The sequence below is a fragment of the Dendrobates tinctorius genome, unplaced genomic scaffold (assembly GCF_039654945.1).
Source record: "Dendrobates tinctorius isolate UK_male_01 unplaced genomic scaffold, ASM3965494v1 ptg000016l, whole genome shotgun sequence".
NCBI lineage: Eukaryota > Metazoa > Chordata > Amphibia > Anura > Dendrobatidae > Dendrobates > Dendrobates tinctorius.
In genome coordinates, this window is record NW_027361684.1 from 87826942 (window position 1) to 87854778 (window position 27837).

Below are 27837 nucleotides of genomic sequence, written 5' to 3' on the forward strand. Positions count from 1 at the left end.
CACAATACTTATTTAGCATATAAAATGCTTCCTTTAATTGCATATTTTTTATACAGTGTGTATGTGTGGACCATTTGTTGTGTTAGATCCTGTCCACACTCTGCCTGAGTGTAAGTCTGTTGTAGAGCCAGAATTTCTCACACAATTTAAAGTTATACTTTACCCATAAGGGGTATTCTCAAGTTCGGAAGTTATGCCCTAACTATGGGATATGGGATAACTTCGCGATTGCTGTGGGTTTGATCTTTGGGACCACCACAGATACCAAAACGGGGGTTCAGAAGAGTCAAAAGTGAGTGAAGAGGTCTACCTTCACATTTCATAACTCTTATCTACAATCCTAACGCCTCATGGAAATCCTTCGGTCTTCTACTAATATGGCAAACATTCCTTTATCTTTATATCTCTCTGCCCCAATGCATAGTATTTCACATTGTTGAATTCTTTGTATTTTTGTTTCAACTCTTGGTTCGACTGTTAGTCGAACTTATTTCTTTTGAAATATGCGGTTTATCTTATTGTAACATGTCATTCTGAAATTGTACTTTTCAGCTGTATTGCCGCTATTATTTTTCTTAATAAAGAAATGAATTGTAAGAAAAAAGTGAGTGAAGAGGTGGTCAATCATGCGCACTGCCGCTTTATTCAAACTTATGGGAGTGCCAAAGAAATGGATGAGTGCTGGCCAAACTACCATAGAATGAATCAGACACTGGCTGTGGCATTTTAAAGAAAAAAAGCTTTGATAATCCAGCCAGAAAATTGCTCCTCTTAGATGAGTAGCCCAGAGTAGTCCAATGCAGGTTTCTGCTGGTTTCTCCCTGCTCTACATGACAGGGCTCTCCCTAGGTGACAGGAAGAGACCTTTCAATTATGGGGATTAGAAAGACGAGAAGTCACCCGGAACCTGCCCCTTGGACTATTCTTCAGAGATGCATATTTCAGCTTTTAAAATCATGCTTTATCTGAAATGCTGCAACGTTTCAAAGCAAAACATAGATGGCTGCAGTAATGGAGCCAATAGTTTGGGCAGCATGAATCAGAGGACAGGTTCCCTTTAATAAACTCTGTGTCTCAGCTAATGGCTAAAGACAAGAGTGACGTCAGTCATTGTAAGAGCATTATTATAATACACCCATGTTGATTACTGTGATTTCACAGAATTGATGTACAGACCACAACACTTTCTAAATGCAGTGATGTTACAGTACAGAAATGCTGTAGTACCAGGAACGCTAGTGGCCATTGCATGCGTTCCGGTATTAGCATAGCTGCTGGTGCACATGTCATTTCTGATTCCCAAGTAGCCGTACTCCTTGTACTCATAGCTGAGACTGGCTGCGTCTATGGCGGTTGGAACAAATATTATAGTATATTCCCAAAGGTTTTCAGATCAAGGGGTAGTTAATATTCTATCTGCTCCATCAGGTAAACCGGTTATCCCACAAACTACATTTATCATCTATCCGAAAGACAATTACTAAATAAATGTATGATGCATGTAGTTCCCCTATTATTCCCAATAAACAGGGGTTTCAAAACTTTTGTGTGACTGGAGCAGTAAACAGTAAGGCTATGTGCACACGTAGTTTGGAGAGCTGCGGATTTTTCCCCACGGATTTGTAAAAATCTGCAGGTAAATCCGCAGGTCAAAAGACCTGCGGTTTACCTGCAGATTAGCCTGCGGTTTTGCCCTGCGGTTTCACACCTCACAATGGATAAGGTGTGAAACCGCAACGGATTCCGCACAAAGAATTGACATGCTGCGGATTGTAACCCACGGAAAAATCCGCAGCATGTGCACAGCGTTTTTGGTTTGACCATTGAAAACAATGGTACTGTACAATGCAGCAGAAACTCCTGCGGACCCGCAGGGCCAGAAACGCTGCGGATCCGCAGCAGAATCCGCAGCAGAATCCGCAGCGTATGCACATAGCCTGAGCATTACTGCCTCTCCCATTCCCTTCTATGAGTCCATGGGAGCGGCCGTGTGCTTGTGTGGCCATCAGTACATTAGACAGTGTATGTATTTTTATTTTTCTTTCTTAAAATCCTCCTCCACCCCTAATCCATTATCTGTTTACTGTTGATATTGTATGTTTTTACTAAAATAGCTGTTGTCTAACATTGTATACCTTAACGCTATCTTGGATGATGTACTGTTGTTACAGATGCATTGTCAATGCTACCAGTGATGGCCAAAAGCTTTGTATCATACTGGTAGCTTTTTTTAACATACAAATATAATCACTTACCTAATAATTTACTGTGACCTTTCGAACATCATACCACAATCACTGTAATACACTATATCCTTCTTTATAGTTATAAATTGTAATATTATTTCTGAAAATAATCAGTATATAAAAATAGAGGGTGAGAGGAGACGTAGTCAGTATGCACACACCGGCTCCATCTACACTAGAGACATAAGATCCTGTTCTCATGATTAATCTAGTCATCCAGATATGCAAGATGACCTTTCATTTAAAGGGAATCTGTCAGCAGGATCTTATCCCCTCCTCCCCCCCAAAAACTATTTAACTATTAATAAGTGCATGTAGCTTACAGGTTCAGCAATACCTTATCATTGCCAGTCCATTTCTCCATTACTGAGAAATCAGCATTCCAATTTTAAATGCAAATGAGGCTAAAGAAATATGGTAGATCTGAAACCTCTGTCACACCAGTTCTATTCCCTACCTAGCACGACCTCTTCCTGCGTGACTGACAGCCTCTATGCTGTGAGATTCCAGGCATAGGAGCTGACAGGGAAAAGAAGTAGGAGACGGCACTGGGCAGAGAGTAGAGCTGTAGTGACGGTGGCTTCAGATCTCCTTTAAGGGCCTGTCACACTAAGCGATATCGCTGGCAAAATCGCTATAACGTCACTGGTTTTTGTGACGTTATAGCGATATTGCTAGCGATATCGCTATGTCTGATACTTACCTCCAACTGGCTCCCCGCTGGTTATCGCTGATCGCTCAAGAACGTCCTGGGCCGTTTCTCGTCATCAGCTTCCTGCTGGGCTTCCTGTGGTGCCGACGAGCGACGCGTGGACGCGGGCGGGAGGACGTCAGGATCACTGCGTCTGACAGGTACAGTAAGTAGCGACCCCCGACCCCTGCTATGTCGCTGGTGAGATCTGCCTGTGTGGCAGCTCACTAGCGACCACTTACCGATGCACCAGCGATCCATATCATTGTCGGGATCGCTGGTGCATCGATAAGTGTAACGGTACCCTAAGGGTGTGTGCACACGCTGCGGATTTTGCTGCGGTTCCGCAGCGGTTTTGGCCGCTGCGGACCCGCAGCAGTTTCTGCTGCGGTGTACAGTACAATGATTCCCTATGGGAATCAAAAACCGCAGTGCAGACGGTGCGGAATTTTCCGCGCGGATTATCTGCGGTTTTCAATCCGCAGAAAGAATTGACATGTCAATTCTTTCTGCGGATTCTCCTGCGGTTTGCCATCTCCTCCATTGAGGAGATGAAAAACCGCAGGGCAAAACCGCAGAGCAATCCGCAGGTAAAACCGCAGGTCTTTTGACCTGCGGTTTCACCTGCGGATTGTACAAAATCCGCGCGGATGAATCCGCACCTTTTCCGCAGCGTGTGCACACAGCCTAAGTGTGACAGTACCTTTAGCCCTTTATCCTCATTTGCATATCAATTCAAACTCTGATTTCTCAATAACGGACTGTCTATGTAAAGGTATTGCTAGACATATATTTAAAAGAGCTACAAGTGCATATAACTAGTTTGGGGGATGATTCTGCAAAGTCTGGGTGACCATGGTGATGTCCCAAATATAACTTAAATAGAAGCAACAAGAAATAGTAGTGAAGTGAGTAGGTTGAGGACGCTGTAGCAACCATTGTAGAGGTGACTAGTGATGTGTACTATATCATTTACTTGGAATGTAACGGTAGGACATCATCCAGCCATATATGTAGTACAGTATATAGCAAGTTATTCTTAAATTGAATAACTAAAGAATAAACTAAAGATGCTTGAAGCAATATAGGAAAAACATTGTTTTGCTGATGTTAGGAAGCAAAATCAATGATACATCTTAAGTGGGCAAAAATAATAATTCTAAACAAATTCCAAAGAGAAAAGTATCAGATGCTTCTATCACTCTCTTAGCTTATTCTATTTTTTATCATGAGTAGAAAGAGTACATCCACACAGGCATTCATTATTCTACGCAGGCCATGGATGACATTAAATAAATTCTCATCCATTTTACTGGTATTGTATTACACAGGCACTATTTCTTGTGAGGAAAATCTGTAGGAAAAATGTACAGTGTGTGTTCCCTCTTAATATATAGGGTACTAATTGATGGTAGATGTTATAAGAAAAAAGGTTTAGGCATGCTGAATTTCAACACTGTTCTGACTCCTCTGTTCCCGCAGGAGGAAAGCCTCTGCCAGAGGCTTCCTATGAGGGCATAGTCTGCTCGCTTGATTGAAATAAACATAGTCACTCAGCGGACAGCTAAGACTAGCTTTAGAAAAATAAATGTAAAAAGTGACGTTTAGGAGATGGTTCAAGGAGCATGATTTCAGTTTCTTATTTTCAACACATTGCAAGAGCATATTGCTAGAAGCTATGATGCCATTTGAAATAAACTTAATTAAAACTTCAAATAGATTAGAAAATCCAGTTATCTGGCAGTTTAGCAGTATGCTTGTGTATAAGTGCTTAAAGGAATATTGTCAATTAAATTGCCTTCATTAATTGAATGAAAATAAGCAAGTTTTCAATTGACTTGCTTTTTATATCTGCTGTCATTCTCCCGCAATGAGCTTTTATTTTACAGTTTATAACTGGTTTCCATAGAACTTGGCCACTAGTGCCTGGCGGAGTGCATGCATTTGTTACTTTCCAGTAAAAGAGTTAACTCCTAACATATCAGTTAATTCTCTCCAGACCATTGATTTCTGTACAGCAGTTATCTTCTCATCTCCTTCCCCCTCTGCTAAGCTGTTGACAAGCTGCTGTTATCAATCTTGCAAAATCTCCAGTCCCCACCAACTGGCTGATCCAAGAGCAGTTCTAATCATGTTCTCATTCTCCCGAACTGTGTTTGTTCAAAATGACCTGTTATCTGTATATAAAAATATTTTTCAGAACAAATCACTGATTGTTGGTTTTTTTTTTTAATCAGAAATGTGCTGAGCTTTATAGTCCTACTAATACTACAGCTTTTTCCTTGAACTTTTTCTGCTTTTTCCTTGAACTATCACTCAAGAAGGAGAGTCCGCCCTGCCAGAAACCAGGAATTATGACAGCTTAGCGCTAAAGCCTCTTCACACATCAGTTTTTTGCCATCAGTCACAATCTGTCATTTTGTCAAAAAAACGGATCCAGCAAATGATTGTGCTGGATCTGTTTTTATCTCATAGACTTGTATTAGCGATGGATTGTGACGGATGGTCACACGTTTCATCCGTCGTTCGACGGATACGTCGGAAAATCTTTGTCCGTCGGCCTGAAACAATGGACAAAGTAACGTTTTTTGTGTGGGTCGAGAAGTCGGACATCGAAGGATCCAGCGCCATCTGTCATTGGCTATAACGGAAGGCTATGGGCACAGGATTCGTCGCTGTCCATCAAAAAATGGAATCCAGTGACGGATTCCATCTTTTTAAACTGAGCATGCCCGGAAGATTTTCTCTTTCTTTATTTTAACCCCCACGGCTACTTTTTCCATTCTGGCACAGGAAAATTCTCTCTCTCTCCAGAATCCTGTTCCTTTAAATTCCTACAGCTCCATCTTCGACGGATCCGTCAAAAGAATGGAACCAGTGCATCAGTTTTTTGAAATCTTCACTGGATCCGTTTTTTCATACTTTGACGGATTGTGACTAACGGCAAAAAACTGATGTGTGAAAGAGGCCTAAGCTGCTTAAGAGACAACTTAAGGATACCTCTGTTGGCATATGCAACAGAAATGGACTTATTATAAGTGAAGGGAGGACTTTACATTAGCCTGACAGCAGATGGCGATAGTGTGAAGTTATGTTTGCTGTATTGTGGGGAGGGAAGTTCTCTCTTGTTGTTGTTACTTTTACTCTTGCTTTTGAGTGTATTATGCCAGCAACACGGACTGTGTGCTACTGAATTCTTATCTCATGTTTACCCATATGAAGTAAATACTGTTTACTCAAGATAACTTTCTCAGTGAAGTTCTCCTGTGTACCGGTGGTCATTCTCAGAAAATACACTCTGCTACAACCTCTATAACTGTTACATATCTCTCAGACGTCAATAGAGAATAACCACACACGCAGACCATTGGCTACATTTTGACCAAAATCTCCTGGGAGGTTCTGCTAAACAAAAGTATTTACAAAAGACATGCATGGACCCCCATTTAGGTCTTTAGTAACTAAACAAACTATTGTTTTAGCTTGGGACAAAAACAGTCTTCTCAGAGGTCAAAAAGTGAATCTCTTGGTACATGATCCACATAAAGCTTACAGATATGAAGGAAAGCTGTGAGCAGATTACGTTAGCTACATTCCCTTTGCCTTACCTCCTTTACAACTGTTAGATCCGAGAAGGCCCAGCTTGCCCCACTAAACGCATTTTTTTGTACTGAACCTTCTAGTGACTAAGTCACCTCCTATACCCAACCTTACTGTTATTCTTCACCATCTTACTTCTCCATATCCTTCCCCTTTCATTTTCAACAGAGGCATTAAATGGATCTTTCCAATCCTACCAAGACCCATCAGGGCAACTCAAACACAAGTACATTAGTTCCCAGCGTATGTTTTACCAATGCCATCCATGTAGCCTATCTGACCCATTACTCTTATGAGCTTACTCCATTGACTCACGCCTGTCATTGGCCACCATAGTACAGCCTATCTTGCTCAACACTGATTGAATCTGTTAGGCCTTGTATATCTTTATCGACCATTTTAGAATACTACGTAATACTACTGAACAATATTGCTGATTTCTAATTCTCTGTATTTAACCCCTTTACAAGGGTGGTTTGCACGTTCATGACTGGGCCAATTTTTACAATTCTGACCACTGTTCCTTTATGAGGTAATATCTCTGAAACGCTTCCATGGATCCCACTGATTCTGACATTGTTTTCTCATGACATATTGTACTTCATGTTAGTGGTAAAATTTCATTCAATAACTTGTGTTTATTTGTGAAAAAATGGAAATTTGGCAAAAATTTTGAAAATTTCGCAATTTTCCACCTTTGAATTTTTATGCCCTTAAATCACAGAGATATGGCACACAAAAAACTTAATAAGTAACATTTCACATTTGTTTACTTTACATCAGCACAATTTTGGAACCAAAATTTTTTTTTGTTAGGAAGTTATAAGGGTTAAAAGTTCACCAGCGATTTCTCATTTTTGTAACACCATTTTATTTTTATGGACCACATCACATTTGAAGTCACTTTGAGGGGTCTATATGATAGAAAATACCCAAAAGTGACACCATTCTAAAAACTGCACCCCTCAAGGTGCTCAAAACCACATTCAAGAAGTTTATTAACCCTTCAGGTGCTTCACAGGAATTTTTTGAATGTTTAAACAAAAAATGAACATTTAACTTTTTTTCACAAAAAAATTACTTCAGGTCCAATTTTTTTTTATTTTACCATGGGTAACAGGAGAAATTGGACTGCAAAAGTTATTGTGCAATTTCTCCTGAGTACGCTGAGCCCCTGATGTGCCTAAACAGTGGAAACCCCCCACAAGTGACCCCATTTTGGAAACTAGACCCCTTAAGGAACTTATCTAGATATGTGGTTAGAACTTTGAACCCACAAGGGCTTCACAAAAGTTTATAACGCCCGGGCGTGAAAATAAAAAAAAATTTCCACAAAAATGATCTTTTCACCCCCAATTTTATTTTCCCAAGGCTAACAGGACCCTAAAGGTTATTGTGCAATTTGTCCTGAGTACGCTGATACCCCATATGTGGGTGTAAACGACTATTTGGGCGCATGGCAGAGCTTGGAAGGGAAGCAGCGCCATTTGACTTTTTTGGCTGGAATTGGGATTGGACGCCATGCCGCGTTTGGAAAGCCCCTGATGTGCCTAAACAGTGGAAACCTCCCACAGATGACACCATTTTGGAAACTAGACCCCCCAAAGAACTTATCTAGATGTGTGGTGAGCACTTTGAACCCCCAAGGGAATCACAGAAGTTTATAACGCCCGGGCGTGAAAATAAAAAAATCATATTTTTTCCATAAACATGATCTTTTAGTCCCCAATTTTTTTATTTTCTCAAGGGTAGCAGGAGAAAATGGACCCCAAAAGTTGTTGTACAATTTGTCCTGAGTACGCTGATACCCCATATGTGGGAGAAAACTACTGTATGGGTGTCACGGTCACGTGTGTCTGGACGCAGCGAGTACCACAAGGCGAACCCATATGACACACATGACCCTGGATACATCGCCTCCAGTGGGGCAAATTTAAATAATAAGACGTGCAGCTGGATACACCACCTCCAACTGGCGAATTTAGATATTACAAGTATAAATACAAAAGTCTGGAAACCCTGCCTCCAGTAAGGCAAATTTAAAAAATAAAGGGAAACCTGGGAAACAATAACAATGGAGAGTCCTGCGATAGGGAAACGGGGAAGTGGAGACCTCCTGCACTCCCCTGAGTCAGTGTCTTTACACTCCTATCGTTGCCTATGCCGGTTCCGGAACCGGGCGACACACAGGAACCTGAAAACCCTGACTCGCCCTGCACCTAAACCCTCACTAGGGAATTGGTCAGTGCGGAAACTAATCCCACCACTGCACTAAACACACATAAGGAAAAATTACAATACAGGGGGACACCACTTAGCTTTGCTCTGTTGCTTATGCTCCCCGCAACAGAGCCCACCACCTGCGTGCATCTTCTCCTTCAACCGGATCCATCACCATAACCGGATCTATCACCATAGTGCAGCTCGTTCATACACAGGTCCGGACCTGAACGTTTATTGCCACGCATTCGTTTTTGTCATTATTTGGTGAACTCACTCTTGGATCGACAACAGAGGCATCCCCCTGTGTCACCACACTCACACTCCTGCTATTCACCAAGGAGCACCACCCTCCAACCCTTTCGCCATGAGGTCTGCACCTCCCAGGGTTGGTTAATGGCGAGGGTTGAGATATGCCCCCACTCCCCCGCAGCGCACCTGCTGCTCACACCTGGAGGAGAAGGGAACCGGAATATGAAGGGAATATACACTCGCTGGTCGTCTTCCCCCTCACGACCAGGAGGGGGCGGCTTCTTCGGTGGTATTGAAGATTTGGCGTGAGCCCCGCAGACTATAACTCCAGTCTGCTCACTACAGGGACGTACCCCTTCACTTCGGGGAACCCCAGACAGCACCATGGGGACACCAATTCCACCCACCTGTCTGGTTACGTCCACCTGTATGAACAAGTCCCGCTCCCCAGCAGCGACTCTAGGGGGCTTCATTGCCAAGGCCGTAATTATATGGAGGAAATTTACACTTCCTGGTCATCTTCCTCCACACGACCAGGAGGGGGCGGCATCTTCGGTGGTATGGAAGTTTTGGGGAGAGCCCCCGGACCACACCATAGTCTGCTCACTACAGGGATCTACCCCTTCACCTCGGGGAATACCAGGCAGCTCTGTGGGGCACCAACTCCTCCCACCTGCCTGGGTGCGTCCGCCTGTATGAACAAGTCCCGCTCCCCAGCAGCGACTCTAGGGGGCTTTTTGCCAGCGCCGACATTTTGTTTTTCTCGTAGAGCCAGAGGAGAGGCCCCAGACCCTGATAACTGCTGCTGCAGCTGCTCTCACACACCTTGCAGCTCCTCACTCACCTCAGTGAGGCCTGGCAGCAATTACTCACAGGTCTCCACATGGCCAAGGCTCACCAGAAAAAAAAAAGTGCAGGTTGGTGATAATGTCACGTCACGTGTGTCTGGACGCAGCGAGTACCGCAAGGCGAACCCATATGACACACGTGACCCTGGATACACCGCCTCCAGTGGGGCGAATTTAAATAATAAAGGGAAACCTGGGAAACAATAACAATGGAGAGCCCTGCGATAGGGAAATGGGGAAGAGGAGACCTCCTGCACTCCCCTGAGTCAGTGTCTCTACACTCCTATCATTCCCTATGCCGGTTCTGCACCGGGCAACGCACAGGAACCTCAAAACCCTGACTCGCCCTGCACCTAAAACCTCACTAGGGAATTGGTCGGTGCAGAAACTAATCCCACCACTGCACTAAACACACATAAGGAAAAATGACAATTCAGGGGGATACCACTTAGCTTTGCTCTGTTGCTTATGCTCCCCGCAACAGAGCCCACCACCTGCGTGCATCCTCTCCTTCAACCGGATCCATCACCATAACCGGATCCATCACCATAGTGCAGCCTTGGAGCAGAGTCCACCACCAGTTGCAGCTGCCCAGTAAACAGAGTCCCAAAGATGAGCCCAGCTTCTGCCAAAAAGTCCAGCATGCTTGAGTCCAACTTTTCTGCCAATAAGTCCAGCATGCTTGAGTCCAGCTTTCAGCAACCAAGTCCAGCTTGCTGAGTGCAACTCTCACCATAGTCGCCACTCCACCAAGCCATGCAAGCACTTCCTGCTGACACCATAAACTGCGACTCCTCCATGCCATGCCAGCCCTTCTTGCAGACCCCATCGTTGGACTCCACCAATACATGCCAGCACTCCTTGCAGACTCCATAGCTGCCACTCGTCTCCTCTGGCTGGCCTGTCCAGGACTCTTGTTCAGCTCCATCTTTCACCCAGGCTTACTTGTGAATGACTAACTATCACCAACAGTGATTGATACACCTGACACTCTTTTAAAGAGCATTCACACCTGCATTATAATTACGTGCACAAACTAAGGTACTAGAGTGCAATACCGCTCACCACCGGGGCAACTTAGAACAAACGACACCACAGTGCAATAATGCTAATGGCCACCGGGGGCAATCACACCACTTTGGCCCACAGCCAAAGGAAAAAAGTTCACTTGTGCATTTAAAACTGTCAGATCAAACCTGGATCATGACAATGGGCACACATCAGGGCTCGGAAGGGAAGTAGTGATGTTTTAGAATGCAGACTTTGATGGAATGGTCTGTGGGTGTCATGTTGCCTTTGGAGAGCCTCTGATGTGACTAAACTGTTGAAACTCCCCACAAGTGACCCCATTTTGGAAACTAGACCCCTCACGGAACTTATCTAGATGTGTGGTGAGCACTTTGAACCCCCAAGAGCTTCACAGAAGTTTATAACGCCCGGGTGTGAAAATAAAATCATATTTTTTTTCCACAAAAATAATATTTTTGCTCCCAATTTTTTTCTTTTCCTAAGGGTAACAGAGAAATTGGACCCCAAAAGTTGTTTTACAACTTGTCCTGAGTAGGCTGATACCCCATATGTGGGGGTAAAACATTGTTTGGGCGCATGGCAGAGCTTGGAAGGAAAGGAGTACCATTTGACTTTTTCAACACAGAATTGGCTGGAATTGAGATCAGACGCCATGCTGCGTTTGGAGAGCACCTGATGTGCCCAAACAGTGGAAACCCCCCAATTCTAACTCCAACCCTAACCCCAACACACCCCTAACCCTAATCTCAGCCCTAACCCTAGCCCTAACCCTAACCCTAACCCTAGACCTAAACCTAGCCCTAACCCTAGCCCTAAACCTAGCAGGAAAATGGAAATAAATACATTTTTTTAATTTTATTATTTTTCCCTAACTAAGGGGGTGATAAAGGGGAGTTTGATTTACTATTTATGGCGGGTTTTTATGTTTGGCAGCTGTCATACGCTAAAAGATGCTTTTTATTGTAAAAATAGTTTTTGCATCACCACATTTTGAGAGCTATAATTTTTCCATATTTTGACTCACCAAGTTATGTGAGGTATTATTTTTTGTGGGATGAGTTGACGTTTTTATTGGTACCACTTTCGGGCATGTGACATTTTTTGATAGCTTTTATTCCGATTTTTGGGATGCAGAATGAACAAAAACCAGCATTTCAAGAATTTCTTTTGGGGGGTGCGTTTACACTGTACCGCGTGCGGTAAAATTGATAAAGCAGTTTTATTCTTCGGGTCTGTAGGATTACAGCGATACCTCATTTATATCTTTTTTTATGTTTTGGCGCTTTTATGCACTGAAAACAATTTTATATAAAAAATAATTATTTCTGCATCGCTTTATTCTGCGAGCTATAACTTTTTTATTGACACTGTGACACTGTGTGGCAGCTCGTTTTTTGCGGGATAAGATGACATTTTCAGTGGTACCATAGTTATTTATAAATCCCACAAGAGAAAGTGCGGACGGCACCGCTATCACCCCGAAATCGCCAGTGATGTGCGACAAACAGAAGACCAACAGCTGGGGATCCCGGGTGCCAGACCCCGCAGCAATCAATCCCCGAATCCAAGCACTCATCGAGATAATTCAATCACCAATTTATTGACATATAAATAACATGTCAGGTCGGGGGAGTGACAAAAGGAGTGCACAGAGGCTGACAACGGCCGTTTCGCGCTATGCAAGCGCTTCAACGGGTCAAACACTGGAAGGAAGTGACGAGTTCAAATAGGAAACACTTCCCTCCACAGCTGCTGTCTAAGTGACTTAAGTGAAATTAAAAACATGTGGAGATACACACAAATAGAAAACATGAATTCAGACACACCGCAGGCAGTAAAAAACATTTAGTTACATCGAGAGATAATCGCATTATAAAACAAATCAAAAAGAACAACCATCAAAATTGCACAGGAAGCTGCTGATCACGCTAGACGTACTATCCCGTCCATGGGCATATGGGCCAGGGGCCCATGGACGGGATAGTACGTCAGATGGCAGAAAGGGGTTAATGAAAAAGTACAGTTTTAAAGATAAAAACTTGACATCTCATTAATGGCAATTGTGGTATAACTTTTCCATGATGAGGACAGACAAGGAAAATTGATATCTGCACATTGCCTAAAAAAAGTACATATACTTTTTCTATTTCTGCAATTAGTGAGCTTACCTTACTCTTTTATCCTCCATTTGCTTGAGATTTTCATCACGCTTTAGCACAGCTAAGATAGCTTCTTTTTCTTGGTCTAGTAAATAGGACAAGTTCAGTATTTCTATGTTTTTAGACATTGTTGCAAACAATCTGAAGAACAGTGAATGGAACTGTAAACCTCATTCAGAGGAGGGAGGTTGTTAGGAAAAATGTTAATCAGAAATATTCTTTTTGGGTCATATATTGTGCAGAGAAGTTTTCATGTAGACTTTGAATAACCGTAGAGTTGTTGAAGTTGAGTTGTCCTTTATTGTTGCAGATTGATATATAATAAAAAATCTTCATCATTATCCAATCTGAAAAAAAGAATAAATAAATGTAAATCCTCCTAGTTGATATTAACCTTGATCATTGACAGATTGGGTAAGGCTGGTTTCACATTAGAGTTTTTGTGCGCAGCGCATCCGTGCGCATGCGTCATGCGTACCTATGTTTATCATGGCGTACGCATGGCCTTGCGTTTGCATGTGTTCATCTGCGTTTTCGTACGCATGCGTTTTTCCAGGTGTGCGTCTGGATGCACCGGACGCAACTTGTTGCATTTTTAGTCCGCCCAAAGGCGTAAAAAAAATGCATGCGTACGCTTGCACACGGAATGCGTCAAAACAACTCATTACAGTCTATGGGAACGCAGGCCTGCGCATGGACACGCGCACGCCTGCGTTTGCGTATGCATGTGTTTTAAGAGTATACATGTCTAGACACTAGTTTAAACCACCCCCTACACAAAGAAGCATAGTTTGAAATGTGAGTATAAAAACCTAATGTCTGACTGTACTTTTTTCTCCATTTATATTATGTACTAATGTCTCTTTTTTTATTGCAGCATGTCTTCTTCATCAGCACCAAATCTGAAGAATTCAGCTGTAACAGGGTCTATAGAAAGAATTCCCATGACACACCCACTGGTGTCCCATTGGTGGAGTCTGTGTCAAGGATATTTCAAGGATTTTCCTCCTGTGAAATGTGACACCTAGAGAACGCATGCGCATAAAAAACGCAAAAACGCATGCTCGTTTTTGCATGCGTTTCTACTTGCGCCCGATGTGCTGTGCACAAAGATGCAAATGTGAAATTAGCCTAAGAGTGGGAAAACTGAATACTCCAGGAGTTAAGCATGCTATATTACCCCATACTATCACAAAATGTCAGCTCAAATGTGCATCACGTGAAAATAAAAAAAATTCTCATTTTCTTCAGACAACGATATGTTGCCCCAGTGTTTTGGGAGCACAAAACAAAAACTGCAGCATAGTAATAGCATTGACTTGTGTGGCCTTTTATAATTGTTAATGATGGTGTTTTGGGTAGCAATGTCTTCTTACTGATTTACATCTAAATGAATTTATTTACACTCTTGCTTTATGTAGTTTCCCGCAGAGATTTTTTCCATTATAGTGAGGAGAGAGAAATAACGCATAGTATGCAATTCTTTTCATCAAAAAATTTCAGAACTCTGACAGAAATCTGACAAGACCCCATTATAAGTCATTATCATTGTTCTAGAGGAATGAAACTGAGATGTTATGACTTCGTGATTAAAAAAGTCATAACTTTGGAGTGAACAGAGCCACATGACTATATAATAAATTTCAGGTCACATATTTCTCAATGGTGTTTCAATTCATAATATAGGACACTGGCACATCTACAAAAAATAGCAGCAAACAGAATGATGAAATGAGCTCCTTAATTCTGATGAGCAGTGATAATGGAAAACCAGTTTACAATGTTAAGCAAATTTTACGTATGCATGTGTGGAATGTGCTTCCTTCTAGAAGGCAGTATGTAAAATCATTCCATAGGCTAGGAAAATGTCAAGTATTTTTAGGAGGTGTGGGTGCGCAAACAGTCTTTATAAGAAAAGGTACAAAGCATACAATGGATAAGAAGAAGTCTACTTGTATTGTCAAAAAACAATTACAGAGGCTGAAACAATGATCCTTAAACTATTTTCTAGGCACACATAAACGCACACATTATATTATATACACTGGCTTGTGAAAGTCTTCACCCTTTTGGCTTTTTTCATGTTTTGCTACCTCACAACCTGGACTTTCACTGTTTTTTGGAGGGTTTGCATCAGTTCAAGTAAAGAACATGCCTACAACTGTGAACATTCGGTTTCCTTTTTATTGTGAACAAACAACAAATAGGACAAAATAACTGAAAACTTTATTGTGCATAACTATTCAACTCTCTAAAGTCAGTACTTTGTAGAGCCTCCTTTGTGGCAAATACTGCTGCAAGTCGCTTTGGATAGTCTCTATGAGCTTTCCAAGTTATGCCACTGGGATTTTTGCCCATTCCTAAATGCAAAACTGCTCCAGCTCCTTCCAGTTAGATGATTTCCTCTAGTGAACAGCAATCTTCAAGACTGACCACAGATTCTCAAATGGATTAAGGTCTGGGCTTTGACTAGGCCACTCCAAAACATTTACATGTTTCCCATTAAACCACTGTAGTGTTGATTTAGCCGTATGCTTTGCGTCAATGTCCTCTTGGAACGTGAACGTCCGTCACAGTCTCAAATCACTGACAGACTGAAGCAGGTTTTGCTCAAGAATACCCCTGTATTTTGCACCATTCATCTTCCCCTTGACTTGGACCATTTTCCCTGCTCCTTGTGCCGTGGTGTTCTTGGGGTGATGAGCTTTGTTGGTTTGGCATTCACCTTGTTAGCCAAACAGTTCAATTTTGGTCTCATCTGACCAAAACACCTTCCTCCATACATTTGGGGACTCTCCCACATGTCTTTTGGCAAACTCAAAACAAGCCTTACAATTTTGTGTGCAAGTAAAGCCTATTTTTCTGCCCACTCTTCTATAAAGGAGTGTACTGCTTATTGTGGTCATATGGACATATACACCAGTCTCTGCTTGGGAACTCTGCAGCTCCTTCAGGGTTACCATTGGTCTCTGTGCTGCCTCTCTGATTAATGCCCTCCTTACCTGGCCTGAGAATTTTGGTGAGTGGCCCTCTCTTGGCAGGTTTTGCATGTTCTTTCCATTTGATGATAATGGATTTGATGGTGCTTCGAGGGTTTATCAGAGATTGGGATTTACAGTATTTTTTTAACCCAACTCTAACGTATGCTTCTCAACAACTTTGTCACTGAATTAATTGGAGATCTCCTTGGTCTTCATGGTGTTGTTTGGTTAGTAGTACCTCTTGCTTAATGGTGTTAAGGTACTGTCACACTTAGCGACTCCTCAAATGTATGCAGTCAGGATCGCTGGTGCATCGCTAAGTGGTCGCTAGTGAGCTGCTACACAGGCAGATCTCACCAGCAACATAGCAGCGGTCGGGGGTCGTTACTTACCTGTCAGACAAGGCGATCCTGACGTCCTCCCGCCCGCGTCCGCGCGTCGCTCGTCGGTGCCACAGGAAGCCCAGCAGGACGCTGATGACTAGAAACGGTCCAGGACGTTCTCGCGCGATCAGCGATAATCAGCGGGGGAGTCGGTCGGAGGTAAGTATCACACAAAGCGATATCGCTAGTAATATCGCTGCTATGTCACAAAAACCAGTGATGTTATAGCGATATTGCTAGCGATATCGCTTAGTGTGACAGGCCATTTACAGCCTGTGGCCTTTCAGAAAAGCTGTGTATATACACAGAGTCCATGTTACGCTTAGACTGCACAATGGTGAACTTCCTTTCACTAAGCATGTGGCCTATTAAGGTAATTGCTTGTACCAGACATTTTTAGGGGCTTCATAGCAAAAGGAGTGATTACATAAGCACATGCCAATTTTTAGTTATTTCATTCCATAAATTTAATTTATGCCTATATTTTTGTCACTTCACTTCACCAACTTAGACTATTTAGCACTGATGCATTACGCACAAATCAGATTACAAAAATATTTAAACACAGGTTGTCATGTAACAAAATAGGTAAAAAGCCAAGGCACTGAATTCTTTCGCAAGCCATTGTACATAAACTGTGTGTATTAAACACATCACCAATTTGCTAAGTAAATATAATTCTAAATGTGCTATTGACATGAAATTCTCACCAGATGTCAGTAACAACCCATCCAATCCATACAAGCCTAAAATCAAAAAGCAAAGAAATCAAACCATAGATGTCCATGAATAAAGTTATATGCAATAATTAAAAATGATATAGGGATCACATGAAGAAAGAGAAGTGTAAGATATCATGGAAAGTCACGACACAAGCTGAAATCTATCATTAACTGAAAGCAATTCTGCCACTTAGTGAAAAAATAATATCAACAGGTTCAACTGATGACCTATAAAATGTGTCTCATTACCAAGGTGCCTCACAAGAAACATCTCAAGATGGGTATAAAACAGTGAACTGTCTAAAGACCTTTGCAACCTAATTGTTGTAAAACATACTGATTTCTAATTTGCTAAAGGTTCCAGTAAGCATTGTTAGGGCCATAATCCGGAAGTGGAAAGAACATTATTTCACCATAAACTGACCATGACCAGGTGCTACCCGCAAGATTTCAGACAAAGGAGTAAAAAGAATTTGCAAAAGAGTTGTCGAAGAGTCAAAGACCACCAGTGGAGAGCTACAGAAAGATCTGGAATCAGCAGTTATAATTGTTTCAAAGAAAACAATATGTAATGCAATCGAACTCCATGATCTGTATGCATGCTTACCACGCAAGGCTCCATTGCTGAACAAAAGTCATGTTCAAGCTAGTTTAACCCCTTCATGGCATATAACGTTTTAGAGTGAATATAAAAATGGATATTTTGAGTTCATATTGAAATATACTCCTGTATACTCCTGTATACTGTCCTCTCCTACAGCTGGAGGAACCTTTCCTTGCAACCAGAAAAAATGTAAAACCTGTCCATCTATAATGACCACGGCTAAGATAAAGATCCCCAATTCACATCAGGACTACAAGATCCCAGGTACTTTCAGCTGCATTACATCTAATGTGGTGTACTTAATTATTTGTACTAAATGTCCAACTGGGGGTCTGTATGTGGGGGAGACAGGGCAAAAGCTTAGAACAAGGATGAATGCTCATCGTCACACAATAAGAGAAAAAAGAATGGATCTACCTGTGGCAAAACATTTTTGTATGATGGACCACAACACCATGGATATGAAATTACTGGTATTGAAAGGTAACTTCACATCTCAGAGAGAGAGAAGAGTCTGTGAGTATAAATTTATGACAACCTTTGACACTCTCAAGGCTGGAATGAATGTGTCGCATGGATTTATGTCTTTTTACATCAATTAAGGAATTTGCTCCTAAGACCTTGTGGGGGCATCACAACACATTAGAAAACTCCAATCAGAGGACAATAAAACATCCGGACTCCTTATCTATGAACTGGTCCAATTTTTTTGTTTCTCCCTCTCCCATAATCATAATTCTGCTTCACGTCCATTGTCTCATCTATTGCATTTTTTCTGTGCTGTATTGTGCATAAATATGTGACTCTTCAGATTTTGTATTAGTCTATGCCTGATGAAGAGACCTGAGTAGTCTCGAAAGCTTGCAATGTATTACCATCTTTTCAGTTAACCATTAAAAGGTATCAACCACTGAGGACTCTCAATTCTGAATATTTTTCTATTGAAATATACAGAATGCATTCAGACCATGACCGAGCAGCATTGCTGGTCTTACATTTACAGATAGACAATGCTCATAGTGACACAATCTTGAGAACTGTTTTTCCATGCTTGTTTGTTACTGTAAAACATGGAGGTATATTTAACCTTTGTGTACTGTGGACTTATTTTATCTTGGGAGCTTTTGAATTGTGTGGGCTTATTTCCCATTGTCTGATGCTCGCCACATATCTGATTCATCTTACTCCCAAAGGCTGGCCACTGGAGGGCAGAGGATAAAACCAGAGTTACAACATAAAGTAGATCACTATATAAGGCCATAGAAACATGACTAAGAGAGAAGCAAAATGTTTGGTACGTGTACTTATACGTGTACTGTGTAGTGATACCTGTATAAGTGGGGATGCCCGTGCAGTGTTGTGAATTTCCCAGGGGTTCTCTGTCTTCGAGTTGCTTCTCTGATATTCCAGATGGATGATGTTTAAAAGCTCTTTGGTGATGATGTGAGTATATATATTTAAACATTATATGTAGTTAATCTTTATATGTACTTAACCTTTGTATGTTAAAACATACAAAAGTGTATACAATAAACCAAAAGAGGCTAATATATCAAAGCTCATTCACCAAAACAATAAATGATACCCAAAACAAAAAATGGAATAAAGAGCAATTCATTAAAAATTGTAATTTTATTATTTTATCCAAAAATTGATAAAATACAAATAGATCAATCAAAAGACATAGTATATAAAGGGAGTCAGCGACACTTAGTATCCACATAAAGGTAAGAGAGGGTAAACATTTGGCAATATGGAAACAATGGCACTTATAAATATGTAAATTGGCTTTCTATGGTACATAAAAAAAAAATTAATCCAAATAGTCAAATTATACCCACTGAGAATGTAAGAGAGGAAAATACAAAAAATTGCAATATATGAGAAAGTCCTCAAATAAATCAAATAAAGTGCAATAGTGCAAAATTGCAAATATATAGCAGAAAATACAAATTTCTCTCAGTGATAAATTAAAGTGCAATAGTGCATTGAAACAGCTGCCATAATAAATCCATAAGCCTATAAAGTGATCCTAAAGTTAGATCTGCCATGTGAAAGTCAGAAAATAAAGGCCATTTATCTGATGTCAGATGTGGCAGGCTGCCAGTAATCTTTGAGCCAAAGGGACAAACATGTGCACAAATAGGTAATGCTATAAAGTAGAGCCAAGACCCAAACTTACAATTAGTGGAGAACGGGACCCCAATGCGTGTTTCGCTTCATGGCTTCCTCGGGGGGCGTGTCCTTCCTCCAATGAAGCTAAGAAGCGAAACGTGCGTTGGGGTCCCGTTCTCCACTAATTGTAATGATTTATTTGAGGACTTCCTCATATATTGCAATTTTTTGTATTTTCATCGCTTACATTCTCAGTGGATAAAATTTGATTATTTGAATTAATTCTTTTTTTATGTACCATAGAAAGCCAATTTACATATTTATATGTGCCATTGTTTCCATATTGCCAAATGCTTACCCTCTCTTACCTTTATGTGGATACTAAGTGTCGCTGACTCCCTTATATACTATGTCTTTTGATTGATCTATTTGTATTTTATCAATTTTTGGATAAAATAATAAAATTTCAATTTTTAATGAATTGCTCTTTATTCCATTTTTTTGTTTTGGGTATCAAAAGTGTATACAATCATACTATTCCTTTAATTTAGTACTTTAAAATAAAATTGCGTTATATCATAAGTAGTAGCCTTCTTTAAAGCTGTATCCGAACCTTAGTGTTAAAAACTTGGCAATACAGACATATACAGTGGGGCAAAAAAGTATTTAGTCAGTCAGCAATAGTGCAAGTTCCACCACTTAAAAAGATGAGAGGCATCTGTAATTTACATCATAGGTAGACCTCAACTATGGGAGACAAACTGAGAAAAAAAAATCCAGAAAATCACAATGTCTGTTTTTTTTTCATTTTATTTGCATATTATGGTGGAAAATAAGTATTTGGTCAGAAACAAAATTTCATCTCAATACTTTGTGATATATCCTTTGTTGGCAATGACAGAGGTCAAACATTTTCTGTAAGTCTTCACAAGGTTGCCACACACTGTTGTTGGTATGTTGGCCCATTCCTCCATGCAGATCTCCTCTAGAGCAGTGATGTTTTTGGCTTTTCGCTTGGCAACATGGACTTTCAACTCCCTCCAAAGGTTTTCTATAGGGTTGAGATCTGGAGACTGGCTAGGCCACTCCAGGACCTTGAAATGCTTCTTACGAAGCCACTCCGTTGCCCTGGCGGTGTGCTTTGGATCATTGTCATGTTGAAAGACCCAGCCACGTTTCATCTTCAATGCCCTTGCTGATGGAAGGAGGTTTGCACTCAAAGTCTCACGATACATGGCCCCATTCATTCTTTCATGTACCCGGATCAGTCGTCCTGGCCCCTTTGCAGAGAAACAGCCCCAAAGCATGATGTTTCCACCACCATGCTTTACAGTAGGTATGGTGTTTGATGGATGCAACTCAGTATTCTTTTTCCTCCAAACACGACAAGTTGTGTTTCTACCAAACAGTTCCAGTTTGGTTTCATCAGACCATAGGACATTCTCCCAAAACTCCTCTGGATCATCCAAATACTCTCTAGCAAACTTCAGACGGGCCCGGACATGTACAGGCTTAAGCAGTGGGACACGTCTGGCACTGCAGGATCTGAGTCCATGGTGGCGTAGTGTGTTACTTATGGTAAGCCTTGTTACATTGGTCCCAGCTCTCTGCAGTTCATTCACTAGGTCCCCCCGCGTGGTTCTGGGATTTTTGCTCACCGTTCTTGTGATCATTCTGACCCCACGGGGTGGGATTTTGCCTGGAGCACCAGATCGAGGGAGATTATCAGTGGTCTTGTATGTCTTCCATTTTCTAATTATTGCTCCCACAGTTGTTTTCTTCACTCCAAGCTGGTTGGCTATTGCAGATTCAGTCTTCCCAGCCTGGTGCAGGGCTACAATTTTGTTTCTGGTGTCCTTTGACAGCTCTTTGGTCTTCACCATAGTGGAGTTTGGAGTCAGACTGTTTGAGGGTGTGCACAGGTGTCTTTTTATACTGATAACAAGTTTAAACAGGTGCCATTACTACAGGTAATGAGTGGAGGAAAGAGGAGACTCTTAAAGAAGAAGTTACAGGTCTGTGAGAGCCAGAAATCTTGATTGCTTGTTTCTGACCAAATACTTATTTTCCACCATAATATGCAAATAAAATGAAAAAAAAACAGACAATGTGATTTTCTGGATTTTTTTTCTCAGTTTGTCTCCCATAGTTGAGGTCTACCTATGATGTAAATTACAGACGCCTCTCATCTTTTTAAGTGGTGGAACTTGCACTATTGCTGACTGACTAAATACTTTTTTGCCCCACTGTAGATACGTCATATGTTGTTTCTCCCCCTTTCATGTGGGTTTCGGCACTGAGCCTGCATCTTTTCTGGGGACACATGACAGCTAATTTGATCAGCAGTCATGTGCCCCTAACAGCCAAGGGTGGAATTGCAATCCACCCATGGTTGTTAACATGTTAAATGCTGCTGTCAATCTCTGATAGCGGCAGTTAGCATAATCACGCCGGGAGCGCATTACTAACTCCACCCATCGGCGCACCTGTCTCATGATTGCGGGGCACGGATGGGTTGGCATGACAATCAGGGGGTCTGCTGGAAAATTAAAACCTTATACAGCACTTCCTGACATTTTCCTTTAGACTTAGCTGATATAATTCAAAATTAATTGTTCCATTAATGATGGCAAGCCATACTGGCCCAGATACTGGCCCACACCATGATGGTACCACTACCATGTTCTACAGTTGATATAAGGTTTTTCATGCTGTAATGCAGAGGTTTTTTACACCAAACATTTAAAGAATAACTTAAGTTTTAAAATTTATTTCATAAATCAAAAGTACCCATGAAAATAAGCAACTTTATAATATATGTTATCAGAGAAATGTGCTTCTTTCTCTTACTGGACTAATATTTCACTTTGTAAACTCTTCATGCCGGCAATTGCCCTAAGACAGATTTTCACAATACTGAGATGGGAGATGACAATTGGCGCTCATAACATTCTATGGACAGGGGAAATATGAGGGAGGAGCTTGAGGCCTGCCCTGTTCTTCTTAGATAAGTTATATTTTAGACAAAAAGATCTACTTTATCTGTGCAATGTCCATGTTGACTGCAATAAGTTGGTCAAACAGTTCAACAGCTGCAACAAAGGATGAATAAATCACTGTAATGTCACCAATGAGTTTTTACAACAGAGTGTTTATAGACATTGAAGCCTGGAGCATAAATCAGACTTTAATAGCACTAAAATCCTGCCAAGGTTTGGACTGGCCCACCAGGGAATAGGTGAATCCTCTGATGGATCCCGCTGCAGGGCCAGCACTGACAAGAGAAAGAAAGCTCCTCCCCCTCTTACCCTAGCACAGCTATTCATTCAGGTGTTAGTCTGACTCCAACCGCTAGAGCCAGCACAGCAGGGGAAGGAGCAAGTGTGTTGCTATAGATGAGCATTAACTGAGCAGTGCATATTTAGGCAGTGTGCTGCTTCCTTAACCAGCCTGCCACAGTTACTCATATCTCCACCCTCTTCTGCTGCTAATCTACTATATAATTGTCTAATTCTGTCTGTCTCTCTGTCTGTCTGTCACGGAAATCCGGCCTCGCTGATTGGTAGCGGCCATTAGGCCACGACCAATCAGCGACAGTCGCTTAGTCGTCGCAGCAACACAGCCGCATCGCTTATTGTACAGGCACATTACAGCCATTAAAGGCATCACTGCTGTGTCGCTCATTACACAGACACAGTCCTGTACATATTCTAGAATACCCGATGCGTTAGAATCGGGCCACCATCTAGTACTATAAATAAGACTTCTGATAGCTCAGAAGACTGTGAGGAGAAACAGCTTACATTTTTAAATATTATTTTATGTGAAATTGATGTGTGTTATAGAATAGTGGATCTATATGTATCAATTGCAACAGGCCTTCCTCAGTCTGCCGACTGCTGTTGCGCCGTAGTGAATAAATGTGAATCCACGAGAAAAAGTTTTTTGGTATATAAATTCCTGCTATAGGGAATAATGCAGGTGTATACTGTGCACTCCGTTAATGCTGAAATGTGCTGTGCTGGTAAATCAACCGGGAATAATGCAGGTAGCGTTCAGTAAAGAATCTATCCCTTTAGGTCAAAAATGGATTCCTTGAATTATTGAGGTACTTGGCCTGCTGACCTTGTCCGTATACGGCTCTTTATTACAAGACTCATGCGGGGTGTATATAAGCAGGTATCGAGTATGCAGGGCTAAATGCTCTTTAGTCAAAGGCCCATATGGGGCATGTAGAAGTAGGCGTCAGGTTTGAGGGGCTAAACACGGTATCCATCGCTAGTATGACAGCACAGCACATTTCAGCATTAACGGAGTGCACAGTATAGACCTGCATTATTCCCCATAGAAGGAATTTATATACAAAAAAACTTTTCCTCGTGGATTCACTACACCGCGACAGCAGTCGGCAGACTGACGAAGGCCTGTTGTGGGCCGAAACGTTTTTCTAAGACTGCGCATAAATAAAAACCTCATTCATAAAAGGATCATTCAGTTGAGTGCCAAGTTACTTTATTATTCGTTTGGGTCTGGGAAACCTACTTGTGCACCTTGTGGTAGTGCCACGCTATACTTGTCACATATATGGGGAGAGGGACTTGGCTATATATGCTATATGTGGGGGAGGGAGATTTGGTTATATATGCTATATGTGGGAAAGGTTACTTAGCTACATGCGCTGTATATGGGGAGGGGGACTTGATCATATTTGCTATATGTGAGGGACAGGGACTTGGCTATATATGCTATATGTGGGGGAGGGGGACTTGGCTATATATGCTATATGTGGGGGAGAGTTAATTAGCTATATATGCTATATGAGAAAACAAATCCAGAAAATCACCTTGTCTGATTTGGCAAGATTTATTTTGCAAATTATGATGGAAAATAAGTATTTGGTCACGTAAAAACATGCAAGATTTCTGGCTCTCACAGACCTGTAACTTCTTTAAGAGGCTCCTCTGTCCTCCACTCATTACATGTAGTAATGGCACCTGTTTGAACTTGTTATCAGTATAAAGGACACCTATCCACAACCTCAAACAGTCACACTCCAAACTCCACTATTGTGAAGACCAAAGAGATGTCGAAGGACACCAGAAACAAAATTGTAGCCCTGTACCAGGCTGGGAAGACTGAATCTGCAATAGGCAAGCAGCATGGTGTGATGAAATCAACTGTGGAGCAATTGTAGGTATTTACGCTATATCTGGGTGAGTGGGACTTGGCTGTATACGCTATATCTGGGAGAGGGAGACTTGGATATAGATGCTATATGTGGGAGGGGGACTTGGCTATATATCTTATATATAACGGAGGATGCATTATTCTGTCCGAAGCCAAGATGGGCAGCACCTGCACAGAGTGATGCCAGAGTCAGTGCGTGCTCATACCGCACTATGATGCCATTTTATTGAAGACACTGTATTTGAAAATTCACAGACACAGTGCCTTCAACAAAATGGCCCCAGATGCAGGATGCGCACATGTTGGCTTCAGCACCATTTTATTGAATTGTATAACAACGTCAACAGAACAATGCGCACATGGCAGACGTTGTTATTATCCCTATCGCAGGTACGTGCCCACTGCTATTTTGACTGTGCAATGTGGCACCGGAGTCAGCGCATGTGTATATTGAACTACGGCGCCATTTTATTGAAGACACTGTGTGTGTAAATTTGCAGACACATTGTATTCAACAAAATGGTTATCGCGAGATGCACATACGTTGACTCCGGCATTATTTTAGTGAAGAATTCTCCTACAACAACAACATAGCAGAGCACACGCATTGGCCATCGCCATTATCCCTATGGCCAGCATGTGCACACTAATATGTGACATTATAGTACATTGCTTCAGTAAAATGGTCCCGGAGTAAGCTTGTGCGCATACTGTGATATCCGATGCCATTTTAATAAAGACACTGTATATGCAAATTGACAGACAAAGAGTCAGAAGCACCGCACTGAACTTGCTCACTGAGCCAGTGTGCGTGTCCTGAGTAAGGCGAACTGTGCTCAAAGATACCTGTGGAGCGGGCAGCAGCCGAGTAGATGTGTACTTCAGAGCCGCAGGACCTGAAGCACGTGACTGCTAGGGGCGTGACCTAAACTCCAGAGAGCTAGGAGCTGCAAGAGAATTCCTAGCATGGTAACTGCGAGACAAAGTTACCAAGGGGCATAGACAGGGAGGATAGTCAGGACATAGCCAATGAGTCATACACAGAGATAGCTGCAAGGTACATGAGGGGCGAGCAGAGAGTAGTCAGATCACAGGCAATGAGTCACACACAGAGAGGATAGCACAGTACAGAATCAACAGGCAAACTCACAACGGGAAACAGAACCGGGTCAGAACCATATAAACAAGCTATAACAACGCACAGGCACAGGCACACAGAGGTCAGCACACTCGGCCAAAGGCAAAAGTATAACTGGCAGGGACAGGAGCTTCCCAGGGGTTTAAGAAGCTCTCCCAGAACCAGAAAGAGGCCACAATCATTAACCCCTGGTGTGCAGGTCAAAACCTGCACTGAGCTCCAGACATTAACCCCTGACGTGCAGCTCAAAAACCTGCACTGGGATTCATGACACAAAGTGTATTAAAAATATGGAGCCAGATAGCATGATATGTGCACACGCTGAATCTGACTCCATTTTATTGAAGAATTCTACTACAATATCAACATAGCAGTGCGCACGCGCCGGCCATCACCATTATCCCTATGGCCAGCGCGTGAGCACTGCTATGTTGACGTAGTAATACATTACTTCAATAAAATGGACCCGGAGTAAATGCGTGAGCATAACTCAATCTCCGATGCCATTTTATGGAAGACACTGTGTAAATGTACCAATAAAAATGCTTGAATGCTTGCCACCCGGGCATAGAATGGGTTCAATAACTATTATTTATATATCATGAGCATAAAGTATGTAGACCAGCATGCACATAAAGGTAAAACAAAGCCTATGGAGAATAAGTGCAAGGCACAAAGATGTATAAATAAAATTACATTTTATTTATATATATCAGTTAAAAAGGTAGATAAACATGTAAGACACAAGACAGTCATAGCTGAATAGAGGATATGAGAAATAGACGGCATGATACAGATTTTCAGAGTAAATCAATTAACAAAATGACATAGAATAAGTACAATAGTAAGTATAATACTGTACTACACAATAAAGAGTCATAGAATCATAGAATCATAGAATCATAGAATCGTAGAGTTGGAAGGGACCTCCTGGGCCATCTGGTCCAACCCCCTGCTCAAAGCAGGATTCGCTAAATCATCCCAGTCAGATGTCTGTCCAGCCTCTGTTTGAAGACATCCATTGAAGGAGAACTCACCACTTCTCGTGGCAGCTTGTTCCACTCATTGATCACTCTAACTGTCAAAAAGTTTTTTCTAATATCTAATCTGTGTCTCCTCCCATTCAGTTTCATCCCATTGCTTCTAGTCTTTCCTTGTGCAAATGAGAATAAAGATGATCCTTCTACAATGTGACAGCCCTTGAGATATTTGTAGACAGCTATTAAGTCTCCTCTCAGTCTTCTCTTTTGCAAACTAAACAATCCCAAATCCTGCAACCTTTCCTCATAAGACAGGGTTTGCAGACCGGTCACCATTCTGGTTGCTCTTTTCTGAACTTGCTCCAGTTTGTTGATGTCTTTTTTAAAATGTGGTGCCCAAAACTGGACACAATATTCCAGATGAGGTCTGACCAAAGAGGAGTAGAGGGAAATAATGACTTCACGTGATCTAGACTGTATGCTTCTGTTAATACATCCTAGAATTGCATTTGCTTTTTTTGCTGCTGCATCACACTGTTGACTCATATTCAGTTTGTGATCTATTAGTATACCCAAGTCTTTTTCACATGTGCTGTTGCTTAGGCCTATTCCTCCCATTCTGTATATGCTTTTTTCATTTTTATTGCACAGATGTAGTACTTTGCATTTTTCCCTGTTAAAA

The 27837-nt window shown here is 41.7% G+C and overlaps 1 protein-coding gene across 4 annotated transcripts in view; it reads right to left on the reverse strand.

Annotated features, from left to right (window-relative positions):
- Window positions 1-27837, reverse strand: part of SYTL5 (synaptotagmin like 5) — a 378504-nt gene that overhangs the window by 201214 nt on the left and 149453 nt on the right. For all 4 annotated transcript variants that reach the window (XR_012228981.1, XM_073566026.1, XM_073566027.1 and 1 more), the window contains exon 2: window positions 13055-13392. Coding sequence is in view for 3 of the 4 variants with exons in the window: in XM_073566026.1 (XP_073422127.1) it covers window positions 13055-13173 (119 nt within the window). In the remaining variant the exon portion in view is untranslated. The remainder of the gene's footprint in view (window positions 1-13054; window positions 13393-27837) is intronic.